Source organism: Liolophura sinensis, chromosome 4 (genome assembly GCF_032854445.1).
Source record: "Liolophura sinensis isolate JHLJ2023 chromosome 4, CUHK_Ljap_v2, whole genome shotgun sequence".
NCBI classification, from domain to species: domain Eukaryota; kingdom Metazoa; phylum Mollusca; class Polyplacophora; order Chitonida; family Chitonidae; genus Liolophura; species Liolophura sinensis.
In genome coordinates this window covers 8,223,331-8,242,088 of record NC_088298.1, presented here as the reverse complement: position 1 = coordinate 8,242,088, position 18,758 = coordinate 8,223,331, and the positions used below count along the sequence as shown (strand labels likewise).

General features: G+C 39.1%; 2 protein-coding genes across 4 annotated transcripts in view; both read right to left on the bottom strand.

The window, feature by feature from the left end:
* The window catches only part of LOC135464328 (serine-rich adhesin for platelets-like), a 375,213-nt gene that overhangs the window by 3,821 nt on the left and 352,634 nt on the right, over positions 1 to 18,758 (bottom strand). The window lies entirely within an intron of this gene.
* On the bottom strand, positions 1,252 to 18,204 carry LOC135464628 (uncharacterized). Of its 2 annotated transcripts, XM_064742085.1 has the most exons (13): positions 18,012 to 18,204; positions 17,831 to 17,867; positions 13,910 to 14,479; positions 12,139 to 12,380; positions 10,775 to 10,960; positions 9,353 to 9,430; positions 8,007 to 8,048; positions 7,452 to 7,487; positions 5,999 to 6,121; positions 4,669 to 4,767; positions 4,074 to 4,373; positions 3,315 to 3,492; positions 1,252 to 2,523 (listed from the first exon to the last, which is right to left on the bottom strand). In XM_064742085.1, the coding sequence occupies exons 3-13, from the start codon at positions 14,278 to 14,280 to the stop codon at positions 2,379 to 2,381; spliced, it is 1,800 nt and encodes a 599-aa protein (XP_064598155.1). In that variant the 5' UTR covers positions 14,281 to 14,479; positions 17,831 to 17,867; positions 18,012 to 18,204; the 3' UTR covers positions 1,252 to 2,378. The 2 variants fall into 2 exon arrangements, with proteins under 2 accessions (XP_064598155.1, XP_064598154.1); XM_064742084.1 differs by lacking the exon at positions 17,831 to 17,867.

Below are 18,758 nucleotides of genomic sequence, written 5' to 3'. Positions count from 1 at the left end.
CTCCAAATTGAAATATCGCAAAAAAACACAGAGGGTGGATTTGAGCACTGAAAATAACAGAGCTGACATTAAACTGAGCATAATCAAAAAGGTAAAAATCAACCAGTGTGGACAGAATATACAGTAGCAACGTTTAAACATACTGATACATCGTCATAATCACATTTCTATCCAAAAGCAAAATATGAAAACAATTAAGCAAAATAAATGACTATTTTGTGTATGGTATAGATTGAGAGAGAAGGTCATGTTAAATGGATTCAAAGCATTGAGTTAGTGAGTGAGTGAGTGCTTGGGGTTTAACGTCGTATACAACAATTTTTCAGTCATATGACCACAAATCACAGCACTGATGACATAGTAGCTTTTTTTTTCACAGAGCTTTTAAACATATCATATCACAATTATTAAAAAAAAAAAAAAAGAAAAAAAGCCCCAAAACAAAACAATAAAATAAATATTAACAAAGATATTGTGAGGCCAGTTCAGCCCTAGATCCAATCATTTTGGCATTTTTTTTTTTTTTTAATTTTTAATAAATTTATTTATTTGATTCAATGGCATTTTATGGCTACTCAAGAAATCACTTATTCCACAGTGGCCAACATCATGGTGGGAGGAAACCCGGCAGACTCCTGCAGAAGACCCACAACCGTCTGCGTGTTACTGCTAGACTACCCACGTACGACTAGAGGTGAAGCCAGCATGAGTTTGAACTCGGTGATAGCAGTGGTGAGTGGCACCCGAATTACCGTGCTATGCTAGCACACTAAGGCCTCAGCCACGAATACGGCCAACTTTAAATAAAGTATAGTTCCAAAGACTTTATAATTTTGTAGATTAGTCTATCTATATATACCTGACACGCCATGACATTTTATAGTATGAGGTCATATACAGTACTGTGACATACAGGACAGAAGTCAGGCATATGAGTAAAGGAGACCAGGAAGAGCCTGAGGGGATCTTAGGACTGAAAACCAGGCAAAGCGTCAGAGACTCTGGCAAGAAACCAAACGGGGCCCTGTAGAAACTTGAACAGGAAACCAATCAGGAGAAACTTCGAGAAACCTTTGACCAGAAACCAGGATGAGGGGTGCAGAGGGGGGGATGTATTAGGAAAGAAATCCAGGCAGGGCCCAAGGGAAAGTTGACCAGGACACCAGAGAAAGCCAATTGATAAGAAGTGGGAGCATGTTACTGCTAGACCTACCCACGTACGACTAGAGGTGAAGCCAGCATGAGTTTGAGTGATAGCAGTGGTGAGTGGCACCCGAATTACTATGCTATGCTAGCACACTAAGGCCTCAGCCACAATACGGCCAACTTTAAATAAAGTATAGTTCCAAAGACTTTATAATTTTGTAGATTAGTCTATCTATATATACCTGACACGCCATGACATTTTATAGTCTGAGGTCATATACAGTACTGTGACATACATGCACCTGGTAAACCCTGGGAGCATCCAGAATTTTTCCTCCTTCCATCTGGCATTCAGCCATTATCATCTGTTCATTTTTCCGCCACCTGACCAGTGGTGTTGTAATCCATGCTTGAACTTATTTCTAGTTTCCGGGCACAAAGCTAAACGTGATCACTTTCCTTCATTGCATTTTTACATGTAAAATGTAGATTTCGAGAGTCCTTCCGAATCCTTTTGGAGAACGGGCAAATACCTACGTCAACAAATTTTTTCAGTTACACGTGTCTTGAGTACTAAATGATCTGATCTTCTTCATAAGTTTCATAAAGAGCAATGCTCTTGATGCACAGTCGACACTGCTCATGAGTGTAGTCATCTGTCATGTTTGTTAGCAATGTTGCATTGCCAAAAACAATCAATCCAGTCACCTGTATTAAACAAATTTACATTTGTGCATGCTGAGCATAGATAGTAGTACTGCATTACCACACAAAAACTGCTTCTTTAACACTTGCTATATACATACATAGCAGTTATGCTATAATACATTTTGCCACACACAGCACTGCGGCCATTCAATGGAACATATATGCATCCAAGCACTGTATTATGACATCTGTACTTAAAGGTGTCGGTCACTTTGCTTCTTAATCAGTAGGACAGGCTCTGGAATCACACCTTGTTACATAGGGTGGCCACAGTTTTGCTTGGATCTCAAATAATTGCTAGACGGGATAGATATCTTCAAAGATCAGGCTGTTTTGTGCCACCACGTCGGTCAGTATATTGCTGGTGCTCTGTGTTTCTTACAACACTCGGCACCACCCAGTTTGTCAAGGCCCTCATCAACGAGACAACACCCTCATATGAGCTGTAATCTGGTGTGGTCTGTTTTATACACTTCCATCTTAACCTCTTGTTTATGGCCTCATTGTTGTTGTTGTTGTCAGTATCATCTGAAGTAGACTTTCTTCCTCAGTGTTGTCATAGGCGCGGGAATCTGCTTGTACCGCCCGTCCTCCATGGCTGCATTGGCCACACTCACTTCCTCGTTGACCTTGGTCATGATGCTGAGAAGGTCATACCTGGGGTCATATCTGGCAAATAACAATCAATTTTGATTTTTTTTATTTCAGTGAAAACTCCCTGACAGGACAGAAGTCAGGCATATGAGTGGAGGAGACCAGGAAGAGCCTGAGGGGATCTTAGGACTGAAAACCAGGCAAAGTGTCAGAGACGCTGGCAAGAAACCAAACGGGGCCCAGTAGAAACTTGAACAGGAAACCAATCAGGAGAAACCTCGAGAAACCTATGACCAGAAAGCAGGATGAGGGGTGCGGAGGGGGGGGGGGGGGGGGGGGTGTATTAGGAAAGAAATCCAGGCAGGGCCCAAGGGAAAGTTGACCAGGACACCAGAGAAAGCCAATTGATAAGAAGTGGGGGGAGGAGGAGGGATTTGGACATGAATGCAGGCGGAGCTTGGGGGGAGGACTGGGGCGGGGGCTTGATCAAGAAAGCCTGGGTGAAACTTTGTTGGGATACCACAGAACCTGGGGAAACTGACACAAACCAGGCAGTACCTGGAGGAATATATCATACAATTATCTCAGTGGGAACCTGAAAAACTTCAGATGTACCAGCTTGAACTGGGTTTGGACCCAAAACCTAATAGGTAGGGTGGTGGTGAACAATGAGTAAAAGCAATTATTATAGTTCTCTGTAGTCAATTACTGTAATTCTCATTTTGTGAAAAACTATGGCCACACACCACACCACCTTTATCTACTCCGCCCCATTTAAATATGTCTAAGATCAGTGGAAAAATTTGTTTCTATAGTTCTGTTTATACAGACAGACTCTTGCGTGAAGCCATTTTACCAGTATTCACCTTTCTGCATATTTGAGGAGATTGTCACATAGCGTAGTGATATACCAGGAACCCTTCACTTTGCTGCGGTAGGACACGAATCCTGGCACTGTGGCGTACCCCATCAGGAAGTCTGCCTCATTTGGAATTGTCTCTAAGCTCTCTTCTGCCCTTGGTGCATCTATCTCCATGGGGAAACCTAAAACAGTAATAACATGGAAATTCAGAGAATTTACAATATAATAACCCAAACTCAAATCTCAACTTTAAACATGAAACAAATCTATCAGGCCTGTCTTTTTAACTTGATCTTGGGCTACAACATGAATCTTCCTGCGACATTTTATAAAAACACTAGAATATTTGAGGCAAGAAAATTTATGAACTATGAGAATTGCAGATAACTTAATGAAATGTTAAACTTTTGCAAGGATCCAGCTGATTTTCAACCTTGACATGAAGTCTTACAAGGTGCATTTGCACTTGCAATTTTATCTAAATCTGATAATATTTGGAGCACTCACTGCACGGACACCAATAAAGTGCATCCCACCCCAAAAATTCAAAAAGATACAAATTTTCAAAAAAAAATAATAAAATGGAGATAAAAATACATGCATTAAAAAAATACATTTATTCTTTATTGGAAGTGCCCCCACCCAATCAGAAATAATCCAAGCTTTTAGAGAGAAATATATAAAGAACTACATTATTAAATTCCTAATAAAACTGTAGATCGCCCATTTCAGGAGGTACATAAAACATTCCAAACCCAGTTACCTCTCTGTTTCTCCCTGCCCTGACACGCTTGTATGAAGAAAAGTTTGGGCTTCCCTCTAAGCCCAGGACAGCGCTGGGCTTTAAAGCAGGAGGTGATCTCGTTGATTGGGGTCATGCGTCCGTTGGTACCATACAAATGGTCCTTGACACCATGTGTCAGGATACAGCAAGCGAAGCAATCAAAGTTATTGTGGTTTTCCATGGCAAACTGGGTACACACCTGTACCATGCTCACGTCTGTTAAGTTGTCCTTCGTGACAACAATAAAACCCAGCTGCTGGAACACATGCATAAGGTTCTCTGGAAAGACAAATAAAGGGAGAAAATATCGACTTAAACAGCACGATAAATGCAGGCTATTACAGTCATACCTTATTACATTTTCAGAAATCCAAGACCGTTTGTTTCTAGGGGTCTTGGTGATAAGAAGCAAAACTGCTGGAAAAAATTTTGAATTCTGACAGGAGTATTTCTGGCCCCCAAAATATTTGCGAAATGATCTGAAAACACACCTACAGGTAACTTTTGTCATTCAGTAAAAATTACTCTTCCGGGAACATACACCTGTACACGTCAAACAGAGCGAGAGTCTTACCTGCATCCACATTGGTTCCGTGCCTGTCGGGCATCTTACGGCTCTCATGGTCATCAGGTAAGGAGTAGAACTTGAAGTTATTAATAATGAGACAGTATCCTGAGAAGTAAGGGAATTTATTTATTTGCTTGGTGTTAGTCAAGTATATATCACTAAAGCAACCAGCATTATGGTGGATGAAAACTGAGGACAGCATAGAAGGAAACCGAGGAGAGAATGGGAGGAAATACACCATCCACAAACCCTTATAACATTTATTTATTTGATTTATTTCATTGGTGTTTTTATGCTGTACTCAAGAATATGTCACTTATACCACGCAGACTGCATTATGATGGGAGGAAACCAGGCAGAGTCCAGGGGGAAACCTACAACTATCTGAAGGTATCAATGGCAGATATTTCTGTGTTAAAAGAATCCTTAAAACTTCTTTGTTCTGGCAATCCAACTCTTTCAGGGAAAATAGAGTAGGTCAGTAAAGAATTTCCTTTTTATTCTGGCCAATGAAAATGATACAGATTTTGAAGAAATGAACACTGAAGGAAAAATGAAAGAAATTCCATCAAAGGTACAACCCTCTTTTTGGAGGGTTGGTGGGGCTACATCTAACAACCACATTTTTAATGACTGCCTCAAGTTCAACAACTTGAAAAATAAACGAATGTAAAAAATATCGCAGTGTAAACAAGCTTGGCATCATGCTCACAGCAGTTATCTCCCTTGTTTGGCATTTTTTGTATTCTACATATTTTTATAGCATTGTAAATTTTTATTATGTAAAGACATCATATTCAGATTTGCCCTGCATATATGTTTCTTTACTTTTTTAACATTACTCTATCTTGACTTGATCCTTTTTAAAAGCAGGTCCAGAGATCTAAAATCAAGTTGTAAATTCAATCTAATTTCCAATTCCAAGGCCGCTGAAAATTTTGACAGGTGTTGTTCAACACCATACTGATGACTTTCTATACGATGGTAGCCAGTTTTTTGAGTGGAGGAAATTGGAGTGCCTCACAAAAACCATAGATCCCTGCCTAGTTATTAGCTTTTTAGTGTACAAATATGCACATCAAAATGGAGGACAACAATTGGTCTTCAACAACAAATGTTAGACTGCACAAATTGGCATACAAGTGTCACGGGCACTGTATTGTCATACAGGTGTTGCGAGTGCTGTATTGTCATATAGGTGTTACAGGCGCCCTATTGGCACATAGATGTCACTGGCACCCTAGTGTCACCAAGCCCTAAAGTGCAAATCCCCTGGATTGAGCGTCTTACCTTATGTTAGTTTAGCATCACCTGCAAACTACAAGTCGCAACATACCTCTAGGTTTTCTATCCATCCTGTAAGATGGGAGGTCAGGAATCCCACCTAAATGTAGGTGTTCCATTCTCTGTGACAGGTGCTGCTGCTGTTCAAAATTCCTGAACCCATCAAACCTGGGAGCTAGATAGAAAACAAAGAAAAAGATGTGCAGGCCTCTGTTATTTTAAATTACAATATTTCAGCTAAAGCTTAAATGTTATCTTAAATTACAATATTTCAGCTAAAGCTTAAATGCTATCTTAAATTACAATATTACACCTAAGCTTAAATGTTATCTTAATTACAATATTTCAGCTAAAGCCTAAACGTTATTTTAAATTAAAATATTTCAGTTAAAATTAAGCTTTCTTTCAAGCGAGACATTTTGTTTGACTCTGATGGATTCGTTCACCTTACAGGGCAACATAACAGTTTTCTCGTGAAGTTTGATCAATTAGACAACAAGAATTTAACCTGTTGCATAATAAAGGAATGTGCTTTAATACACCTTTTCTCATCGATGCAAGATGACTTTTAAAACTGGAAAATCATTTAATTTGTGGGAAATGTGACCTGTCCCAAATACTTTTCCTGTAGAAAACATATATGTTTAGAAAGCTTTGAAAAAAAAAAAAACAGGAGAAGTCAAAAAATTATTATGATCAAACATAACTAAAAGGTGGATTTCATTTTTCCACTTTTTAGTGTCAGATAGCCATAAAACACAAGTAAAGTCAAATTTGCATCTGTTTTCTTAACATCAGAAAATCTTAAGTGTTGACATCGAAAGCATCATTTTAAGGCCTTTCAGTGCTTCTCAAGGCGCCTTTTTACATACCAAACTTCAGGTGAAATACACAATTTCTTTGTTTCTCATGATCTTGTAGAAAAAAATTTTAAAAAATTAAAATTTCGCCCACATAACTGCATTTTTTAGAGGCAAATAAACTTCACAAAGTACTATTTTTGGCGTAGAAACTTGCAATTTTCCAGAATCAAATACACCTCAAAACAGCCTTCTAAAACCCATAGCACTCTCAGAATCGGGGAAAAATGGGCAAGTTAGTCATGGATGGGTTTTTATGGTCATTTAGGGTAATCCCCCAATTCTGCTTCCTTGACACCTCCTCACATCTTCACACTATTTGATAACACATTACAGCCATTTTCCATTCAAGGATGCATGAAGACTTTTGGTTTTTATCACTTAATATCCCCTTTAGGATATGCAAGCGGTGAGTCTGGAAATTAAGTAGCTAACGCCTGTGACTTCAGCAGTGACTTGAGCGAGTGGTGCTCAGCTGGGACATACTTGTCGTCTTCAGCCATAAAACCACAATCTTTGTTTCAAAGTTTACATAACGTAACTAGATGTCAATCATACATGTAACTCATTGGGCCAATTTATGTCATTAGGAAAATGTTAATTGCTTAACATATCCTCTTCTCTTGGAAACAGAAAGAAACCTACCATTTGATAACTGCTGATGACCTGATGAAATGTCATCTACAAATAAAAAACATATACATGAACTAACATTATGTATTCCACATTTATTTATTTGACTTTTTTTTTTTTTTCGCTGCTATACATGCTGAAGAGTTTTTGACTTGTACAATAGGTGCCAGCGTTGTGGGTGGCAGAAACCAGACTGACCAAGTAAAACCACCAAACTTCGGCAAATTGCTGGTGAACTTTCACACATGCACATTAAAACATCATACTAGTCATGTGTTGGAGGACAAAAGTAGTCTTCAACGAACATTAGAAACAGTAATTTGTTTACAGTCACAGGAGTTCTTACTGCTACCAAAATTCCACAAGTAGTCAGAGTGGAGCAATATAAAAATTCCCTTTGGCAACTTGATTTTCAAACACAATACTGACTGAACATTAAACATATATCAGTACCTGTGGCACTGATGTCTGAGTCTACCCCAGCTGAACTTTGGGTGTGCCTTACCGATACCAGTTTTACCTTTCCTGTGCTTGTATTGGTGTGTAAACGAAAGGAAATTAACTTACGAAAAGGCAGATCATTTCTGACGGCATGAATACGTGCCTCCTCTGAAAATACAAAATAAAGACAAAATAAAACCAGTTTTAATAAGGATTCAACACAACACTGTCATAAATATATCTCCAAATTTTTTCCTCAAGTCGTTGTTGCATACATCTGTAATACTTTCAAAGAACCATTTTAGTGAAGAGTACATTCAGATTAAGTATCTTAAATTATTATTTATATGAAGGTCAAATGTCAGAATTTCCTTCACTGAAAAACGTGACATCTCACTGGTTAAATTTTCGAGCAAATTTCAGAAGATGGTGACCCACAGACATGGCAGAAACCGACGGACAAAAATGAATACGATAAACAAAAAATATGCATCATCCACATGCATTTCACATATTCATCTCTTCTAATGTAATAGATTCCAAGATATGAGGAAAATACAGAAAACCAGAGCATGGAACACACAGATAACAGAATTGCAACATACAAGTACCCCTCTTCTTATTGAGACAGCCAAAAAAGGGCCGTACAGAATTACCTCCCTTGAGGCCACTCTAAATTGTAAATGGCTCATTGTTTCGGTAGGACATTTGAAATTGGCCTAACGGCAAGTATCAAAGACCGAGCACCATGTACATGCGGTTCTGTTCATACCTCAAGGACAGATTTTAATTGTGTAAACTGTTTTGAAAGCTCATGATAAACATTATATATATTTTTAAGCCTTTACGGACATTTAAAAATTCTAAAATGAAATACATGTACATGTAGGTCCCACCTCTAGTAGGTTCACTTCTGAAAAACTAGTCTTGCATTTAATACATCATAGCTGCCCTTGTGAAACAAGGGAGGTAATACTTAGGAAGTCTATTACTGGCAAAGAAAATGCTAATAAAGGTGAAGTATGTGTCAGATGAGAGACCATTAAATACCGTCCATAATAAGTTGGATTTATTTTTTTTTAAATTTTTTAAACATAGTAATAAAAAAATTTTTAAATTCTTTCAGCAGCCTTTTCTAACATTATTGGGACCAGTGACTTCACATCATGTTTTGGCCACTTGACACACACAGACTGCTGGAGAGATTAATCAATTCAGTCACCAACTGGACCTTGAAACAAACTATTTCAAGAAATAAACATGGATGTGACGTCACTGATATCCTAAGGTTCCCTATGGACAACTGTAGAATCTCATGTTTTTAAACCATTTTACTTGGTTGAATACATTAAAAAAAAAAAAAACAAGTCAAACTATTTTTTCTGAACAGATTTTAGTGATTCTTCATCTGATATATACTTAATTTTAATATTTTCTTTGCCTTGGACAGAATCCCTAAGAGTCAGACTCACCTGAGGATACTGCTATATTAGGTAATATCTCGCTCTCTGGTCCGTAGTTCAAATTTGACGTGTACCTCAATGAAATACCTAGCATGAAAGAAATCAATAAAAATTAGGTATTTATTAATTTATTTCATTGATGTTTAACACCGTGCTTAAGAATTTATCACTTACGTGCACATATAAATGGTGGCAGTCAGGGTTAGGGGTGAAGAAACTTGAGAATTCAGAGTGAACAGCCGAACTTTACCAACAAACATCCTGATTAACAGCTGCAGATAAAACTAGATCTAGTTTGTGAGTCAAGGGAACGCTGCCTAGATCTGACTTCAGTATCAGTGATACAGACGACAACTGCACAGAGCTAGCCTTGTAAAAATTGAACTTTAAATTCTTTAATATTTTCAGACTCTAACATTAAATTTGGAAATACATAATAAACATGAGGAATGGACAAATGTACCAATCAGTATAATCTGCTATAAAAGAAAATATTTTAAATTTTAACTTAAAAATGAAAGGGATTTGGTCAGCTCAGATCTAATGGGCTTAAGTTACTGTACTTTATTTATTTATTTGATTGGTGTTGTACGCCGTATTCAAGAATATTTCACTTATATGACAGCAGCCAGCATTACGGCAGGAGAAAACCGGGCAGAGCCCAAGGAAAACCCACGACCATCCGCAAGCTGCTGGCAGACCTTCCCACGTACGGCCGGAGAGGAAGTTACTGTACTTCACCTAATATTTAGCTTTCCTTGTGACAGATTTTGCTGCAAATGAATCTGATTGATTTATCAGTGCTCCTTACAGGGTCACATAAAAGTTAATTTGTGAAGTTTGATTTTTTACCAGAAAAAAAAAAACACAGAAAAAATATGTTTTGGCCTCAAAAGTATCATTTTAAGGCCTCTCTAAGTGCTTCTGAAAGTGCACCAAACTTCACATGAAATACAGTAATGTGACCAGTCACAGAAACACTCCAAGCCCCATGTAGTCAACAACGGTTCATTTATTATAGCTGTAACATGGAGAGTGACCAGGGCTCAGAGGTCCTCCCTAGTCCACTCTCCTGCCCAGTCCTAACTTGTCCCTCTAGCAGAGGGCACTGTTTATATGTAATCTCTAGCAATACAAAGCTTACTTAACCAGGGGTAACCATCTGGTTGTTAAGATGAATACAAGTTACTGAGAGTCTGAACAAGGACAGTAGAGACAGTCTGAGTTAATCCTCTTTATCTATACACAATAGTCTTTGTATAATCACTTTAAAGCACTTGGTAGAATTACATTCAATGTTACATGTTTATAATGACTTTATTATAAACTAACCAGGTACTGTGGTGACATAGGTACATGTACATGTAAAGTGTGTAGCAATTCTTTGACTGGTCATAGTAGCATGGGAACTGTCTATGATACCATGTTTACCTTGGGGGTTCAACGAAGGGTTAATATTGACTGACATGGGTTCAGGGTCAGCAGGACACACAGGCGTGATAGACATCTGATTTTGGAACCCTCCAGGGGGTGGGAAAGTGGGGTCTCCACTGGACAACTGGGGTTTCAAAGCAGCCTTCCCTTTCTCATCTTCTCCACACCCTCCTGTAAGTGACCCTGAAAACACATGGAGATGATGATCTAATCTTTCATAAAAAAGTAAAATCTTGCTTTATTTTCACAGACAACAAAAAATATGTTATCTTCAGTTTACTTATGCATTTATTTGGTTCTTGTTCAACACCATACACAAGAATTTTTTCTCATACATTGGGCGGGCATAAAAAAATAGGCCCTACTTTGATGCTGCATTGCTGAATTATCCTTTGTTCAAGCCCTTTCAAACTTTACATTCAAATGGCACGATTTTGTTAAAATACTGACAAATTTTCATTTCAAGGCTTGAGTAGTCTGTACACAGGGTTAAAGTGAACACATAGCCTCAAAAATGCACGTTCCGGTGACCCACATTGCATCACCTGTCAAGTGTCATGAGTAGAGCGCGCGCTGCACCTGTGTGACACGCATCAAGGACTGCTGGAAAAAAATTACTCTTAAGGAGATTCGGGACTCAATCAGTTCCTGGAAGAAACGTTTTCGCGCTGTCTTACAAGAAGATTGAGGACCATCTGATCACCTTTTGACGTAAAACAAAGTAGAACATCATTTTGAAATGTCCAGAACAAGCATTTTTGACTCTTATTTTGATTTTGATCCCATGAACAGAAATCTTAAAGGATGAAATTGAGATTTGGTCTGTATACTAAGGAATAAATCAAAATATGCAAACTGCTTGGTTTGCCTTCCTGTCATACACATACATGTACATCTGTAACTTTTGTCGCTCTACGCTATGATGCAGCCTATCTCTGGGTCTAACAGCCAAAGACAGCCAAAGGGGTGTTCTGTGTGCTCTGTAGGACAGGCCAGTAACCTCCTCTCCTTCCGACTTCATTAAAAGTATGTTTACTAGGTGTAACTCAACTGCATGACAGTCAAAAAAACGGGCCCTGTAGTATTCTAATCTTCTTATTAGGCTTTCAAATAAAATTTCATTTCTTACAATCCGTCTCCCAATGTCAGTTTCTTTAAAATCTCTACCTTTTTCAAAAGGTAGAATAAAAGATAAGATTCAATACCGGCCTGCTGTAAATCTTCAACCTTTTCGCATCTTCTCAAGATGTTTATTTAAGGATTATTCTATGAAGAGTGATAAAATTACACACTTTTTGTGAAGCGCTGGAACCCAACTTCATGCAAACAAACCCACCGTCTCAGGATGAACATGCACGTACCTTGATAACGAGTGACTTTCTCCAAGAGGTCGTCCCTTCCCGTGTGATTGACCAAATTGATCAATACACTTACATCCTGAGGACTAAGCAGCCCTGCATGTTCCAGAGCCAAGAAAAGTTGGAAAGGATCTTTCATTCTGTTGGCTTTGATCTTGGACAAGTTGAGCCGAGGAGCTGCCATGTACACCATCGTGGACACGTCTTTCTTCGTCAACTCATCGGCAATCACCAGCAGCAGTTTTCTGCAGGGAGAAAACCAAGTGGCTTACTTTAATGAGGAGGTAGCATATTTTTAAACCCTGTGAGTGTGGAGTGTGCTAGTGTGGAGCAGGACCTTGAGTTATTGCTACGTCAAAATACGATCCTGATGATCGCAGCCCAGCGTCTACAGGGTGTTTGACAGGTCCCCACTGTTTAAGGTGTTAGTCAGAATCACACCTGGTGTGCATACTTTAGATAATGAATATGAATGCTTACAAAGTATTATTAGAAACCAAGACTGAGATAGTCAACATCCTGCTGCCAAGCCCAGTCCCCATTATTCAGTGACTGACCTCAAGATTGACCTGCAAAAATGAACTATTCAGAAAAATGTTAAGGCCTAATGAGGATAGTTTTGATGCCAATTGGGATTTCATGTTTAGAAATCACCTGAACTTGACAAAAAAACCTGTTAAGTGGTCCTACAAGGCTAGTGAATTGATCACATTCAGCAAAATGTATCAAAAAAATAAAATGTTAAACTTCAGGTGAAATGAAGTATTTATTGACATGTATTTATTTATTTATTTGATGGGTGTTAAATGCTGTACTCAAGAGTTCTTCACTAGAGATGTTTATGAAGAATGTCAGCTTTTATATGTTGGATGTACACTAACTGCCCTAATTCTTGAACCATTTCAATTCAACCGCCTCTGGAACCTATACTTTGAGACATTATGAGAGAGCAATGGGGTACAGGGTAATAATTCTCAAAGATTTACAAAGCTTGCATCTTCACTCACATATGCACGTAATGCACGAGTCCTTTAAGCAGTATTTTCGTAATTATTTGTGTGCATAAATTCTGTTTTAAAGGTCAAATAGGTTAAACATCAACAGTAAGTGTGTCAAGAAAAACCACTGCTCTTCACCTGGCATGCCAGGCACATAACAAACCCGCTGACATGCCGGAGGCTGCAGTCAACCAGATGAGGGCTGGACTTGGGCATGTTAAATCATTGAGGAGCCAAAATATTTGCTCATTCCCTGATTTTCAACAGCTCAAAATAAAAAACATGACCTCTAATAGAGCAAAATTATCACACATATGAATTTGTATCACAATTTCAGTCACATCAATGCTTCTTTGTTATCTACTTCCAAGTTGTTTTAAAAACGTTCAAAAATGAAAATGAGATCGTCACTTGGAAGAGCTCAAAACATGGAACATTTTGACCTGTCATGCCTCTCAGTGGTCGAGTTTTGACCATCATGGGAAGCCACTGCTTTAATGATTCGAGTTCACTGGAACAACACTCTGAGGGTTTGAATTAGTACAAGTGAAATATTCTCACCAATCAAATACATACTAACACATGAACAAATATGGAACTCATCTAAATTTTCCTCTCAAATGTTAATATCTTTAAAAAACCTTTATCTCTTTCACTGAACAAAATAACACATAAAATTAGTTACACATGCAGTGACACTGTGTTTTTTGCCAGGGTTGAGTTAATGCCTCCAACAAATAATTTTTAGCAAATGGAATCATGACCAATGTACTCACCTGTATGGCGACACTTCTTCGCCAGTCACCCGGAGACCACAGGAGAATTCTTGAGCATTGATTCCAAGCTTTCGCAGCAGGTCTGCTCTCTGAATACCCATTAGGCACTCGGCCAAATATTTCAAGTTGCAAGGCCCTAGTTTGCCTTTGACTTCCAGTTCCAGGAACAGGTCGATTCCGCGAGAAATGTCTTCCTGCATGGCAGCAGGGATGATGTCCTGACACAAGAACTTCAGCATCTCCAAGTCCTGCTTAACAAGTCCTTCATCCACCTGTTTCAACTTTCGCCTGTAGTCAAAGTCGCTGTTAAGAACGACAATTTCTGCGTCCGTCTGCAGCTGGTTCATCGGCGGTAATTCTGCCATCATCATCGTGGCTGTTTATGAGATTGTTTACGAGGTAAAATACAAATCTGCAGGTCTATGAACTGTTGTCATTGTTTGTTCTGGTGCAGTGTTGTGCCAACGGCAAACTGTGCTGTTGAAATGTTTCCATGGTTATGTGTGTAGTCTTGTATAAGGCACTGTCACTGATGTTTGCTGTTGTTGAACGGCTGAAGTCATGGATCACCTGCAATTTTAACATGAAATATATCACACATAAAATACAGTTGTTAAGGTGACAGACTTAAAGAAAAAGGCACTCAGAGAATTGTTCGTAAAACTGCATAATGTTCAGGTCATATGATACATTCAAATACTGACCTCTAACCCAAAATATAACAGAATGATGGACACCGTCATAGGTAGATATTAATCTCTAATTAAATAGTGCTAATATCTTGCCATTAAAGATAATCATCAAACTGTCCCAAGTATGACTGTTTATCATATGCTTAAGGACTGCAGAGCGGTGACTTCATATGTTATGCAGTTGTAAACCAGTGCAGTGGTAAGACACCGTGGGGAGTTAGTGCACAAATTTACCACATACATATAGCTCTTTGATATCCAAATCACGAAATGGAAATGTTGAGCTATCGGGTAAAAAACAGAAAACATCCTTGCTCTTTGATATGCAAATCGCTTCCGACGACTGGTTAACTGTGTACAATGATTTATATTCAAACACAATAACCAAAGCTTAACTACTGCCACTGACGTCATCTGATCCCCTCTCACAATACTTCTCCTTACATTGTACAGGTGAACTAAAATCTCTTCATTACAGACAATCTGCTACCATCAGAGCATACACATAAACTGTATATATATACACATGACTGTACATGTATGCAACTTAAGATGATCTTGTTACATGATACTCTCAAATTAACAGATCATGCACTGTAATATTCAATTAACACTTGCCTCCTTTCGCGGGGTGTACATACATGTATATATAGTATGTGCAGGACAGACAGGTGGTGTTGTTCACGTATAAAAATACAGAGCCACATCTTGATGAACGTGTCTCCACATGGCAACTGATACGCATTAACCTGCTAGGTACTGTTTTGGGTTTTGACTAGGTCAAGGATATATCGCAACATATTAAATCAGCTTTTTATTAGAAATGCAAAGGTTCCAAACAATGCAACAAGTTCGTCTTGCTGTCTATACATAAACTTGTACTATCATGACGATGATATTTTGGTGTATGGCACACAATTGTGTATTACAAGCCTTATTTCATTATAACTGGACCAGCGCCGATAACACAGTTGGTCGAGCGTCCGCTTCGGGAGACATAGACCCAGGGTCAATCCTGGGTCGAGGAAGAGGAGATACAACTTCTTTAAAAGAGGAAGTTGTATCTCCTCACATGGCATTCAGCATGAAGGGTATAGTGCAACAAGTGGTTAACTCGTATCTGTATAATGGCTCGGGCAGGGCGGCTTACTTGTCTTCGGCATGGTGTCTCAGGGAAGCAGCACTAGATAATAGAGCGCTGGAAATCCATCCTGCAAGATGCAGGCACATTAATTGCTTGCAGATATTCCATAAGTATCTCATAACATTTATTTCTTGAAGCGGAAGAACTCCTTAGCAGACAGTATATTAACTTAAGACCTAAACAGTAAGAAATTGTTTATTTGTGTTCATTTCACGTATCTTTTTGATTTCTTTCATTTTTTGTGATTTCCACTACATCAAATACAAATAGCACCATGGACATGAATGTTATTTGTTCAGGAATTATGACTGATAGTATTGGGTATTAAAGACATTTGAAACAAAACAATGTCCTGTGACTGATGTCACTTAAGTCAATCGTTTAAGTTACTTGTAAAATTCATACCAGTAAAATCAAATGGCTTTTATTCAAAATTACAAAAAAAAAATAAATTCATTTTCTTGAATAGTTTTGACTGGTCTGCTTGAGGAGAACTTTGTATAATGATTCTCTTATCCTATAAAATTGACTCATGAATGAGTACGAGGCCACACGTTGTCATTGCTGTTGCTTTGACAGTTGCGTTCATCCAGTTCGTGGAAAAAAAAGATTGAATAGACTTGTTCTATGCGGCTGGTCTTTTGTGGGTGGACTGACGCTTCCTCTCCAGCCGACCCAAACTAGGCATGCTGTTGGCAATGGCCTAGCGTTCAAGTTTAAATGTTGTGTAACTTGTACATGCAAGCTTGTTGATCCACAGTTGCCCATTATAGCGCTGGATGAATGTTAGAATCTTAGAATCATCCTTTCGAGGTAAGAATTATGAGGCTATCAAACGTTTCTGACTTTATAGTTACTCTTCCGGGAAAAAAGTCGTCCTGGACTTGGATGGGTTGTTCTATGATTACGATACGATAAGCCGCTAAAAGCATTTACTACATTATTTTGCAGAAAAGGGCAGCAACTTGAATAAAGTGTTTTTCTCAAGGCAGGGCGCACTGTATTGTGGCTTCACTGAGGCATGGCAGACCTCCCGATAGGCATGGCGCTGCGCCACTCGATAAAATGCTAACTAGGGGTCTTGAACTAACAGTGATGGGAGGCTTGTGCATCATATGTCAGGAGAGGTAATACATCATGAACATGTAGATCATGATGACTGAATGGGGGGGGGGGGGGGGGAAGTAGTGCGACTGAGTTATTTTATGGTAGCTGTGGAGTGGCATAACTATTAAATCTGGCAACAAAAAGTGTTTCGAGAGTTACGGTTGACTTTAAATGTGTCAGATGGGCAGTAAGGACCATTTATGACATGTTCACACGCTCTTTAAAACTTCCCTAGCGTAAATCAATGAGTCTTGCCGAACCAATTTATTTTGTGAATTTGTGCGGTTGTCATGGGTCGTTTTTGGTTCGGCGAACATCTGAACAGGTTAAGTTGATAATTATGAGGGACACTCATTTGACACAGATTTACGCTAGGGAAATTTTAAGTGCTGATGTGAAGAAGTCAATTTTTCTTACCGTTGATCCGACACATTATGAACCGTTTGTCCGTGCAACTGTCGCAACTTTTTGCTTGAATTAAGAGTTACATTCCCCAATTAATATTATGGCTTTCTCTGTTATTTATTTATTTATATGATTGGTGCTTTACTCCGTACTCAAGAATATTTCACTTATAGGACGGCGGCCAGCATCATGTTGGGTGGAAACCGGGCAAAGCCCGGGGGAAACCCACGACTATCCACAGGTTGCTGGCAGATCTTCCCATGTAGGGCTGGAGAGGAAGCCAGCATGAGCTATACTTGAACTCACATTGGTGAGAGACTCCTGTGTCATTACGCTGTGCTAGTGCGCTATCCAACTGAGCTGCGGAGGTCCCCCTTTCTCTGTCAAGTCAGTTTTAAAAAGGACAGCGTTATCATGATAATCTCTGCTTACCTGTCAACAAATGGCACAATATGGAAAGAAGTACCTGTGGTACACTAGCCATAGATTTCAACATATATCCCTTACCTCACTTCACTGTATCACAATTACGACCTTAATTTTTTTTTTTTTTTGTAATCGAATTATACATACTTTTTCATCCTCTCACGTCCTCAGACACACAATCCACCTGAAAATAAATCAGTTAACATAAGTATTGCCTAAACCTCGGATTAAACAATGTTGTGTCATCCATCAATATCCCCCTCATTCAGGCTATTTTTAGTCCAGAAAATTCCCCAGGAGAAGTTCGCACCATAACTTATGCACGTACCGAAACTGTTCCGGTTTCCATTAATAAGTTTGTCATTCAGTAGTTGACTTTGTACCACAGAATTAATATCACGAAGTCTTGGCGTGCTGATCAATAGCAATTCAGAATATCAGCTAAAAGAAGGAGTGTCACAAAAGCTCATGGCAGCAATGACCGAGTCGTCAACATTACTCGAAGGCCTACATCCAACAGTACTCATCAGCCTACATTCACGAGGGGACCGGAAGTACATCCACCAGCAGAACGGACATCCATGAGCAGGACGGTGTAGAGCGCATGACCACACATATGGCGTGAAATGCAAAGTAGTGGGATAAAGTTACACACTTGTATTCACATAAGAGACATACGGATTATATCACTGTGTATCTCCTACCATTAACTTAAATTTTATTTACTACAGCCCCCAGTTATTGGTAAACGAACAAGTTTCACGTTCCGGTCTGCTCCTGGATGTCCGTTCTCCTCGTGGACGTGCTCGTTCATGGATGTAGGCTGCTCAGTACTAGTGTCGTAGTAGTTCATCGTTCATCCGGCAATCAAGGGAAACTTGCACTCCACCACTGAAAAGTAGGCCTTAATCACGTGACTACATTGAACTAGGCTGCCATTGCGCGGCTCGCCCACCCTGCCACCAGGTGCCGTCACGGTGTGATCTCACATGTCACTTATCGCCACAACAGCTCGCGATGCAACAAAGTACGAACTACAGGAACGCTGGCTGTTGAACATGTGCTAGGCCACAGG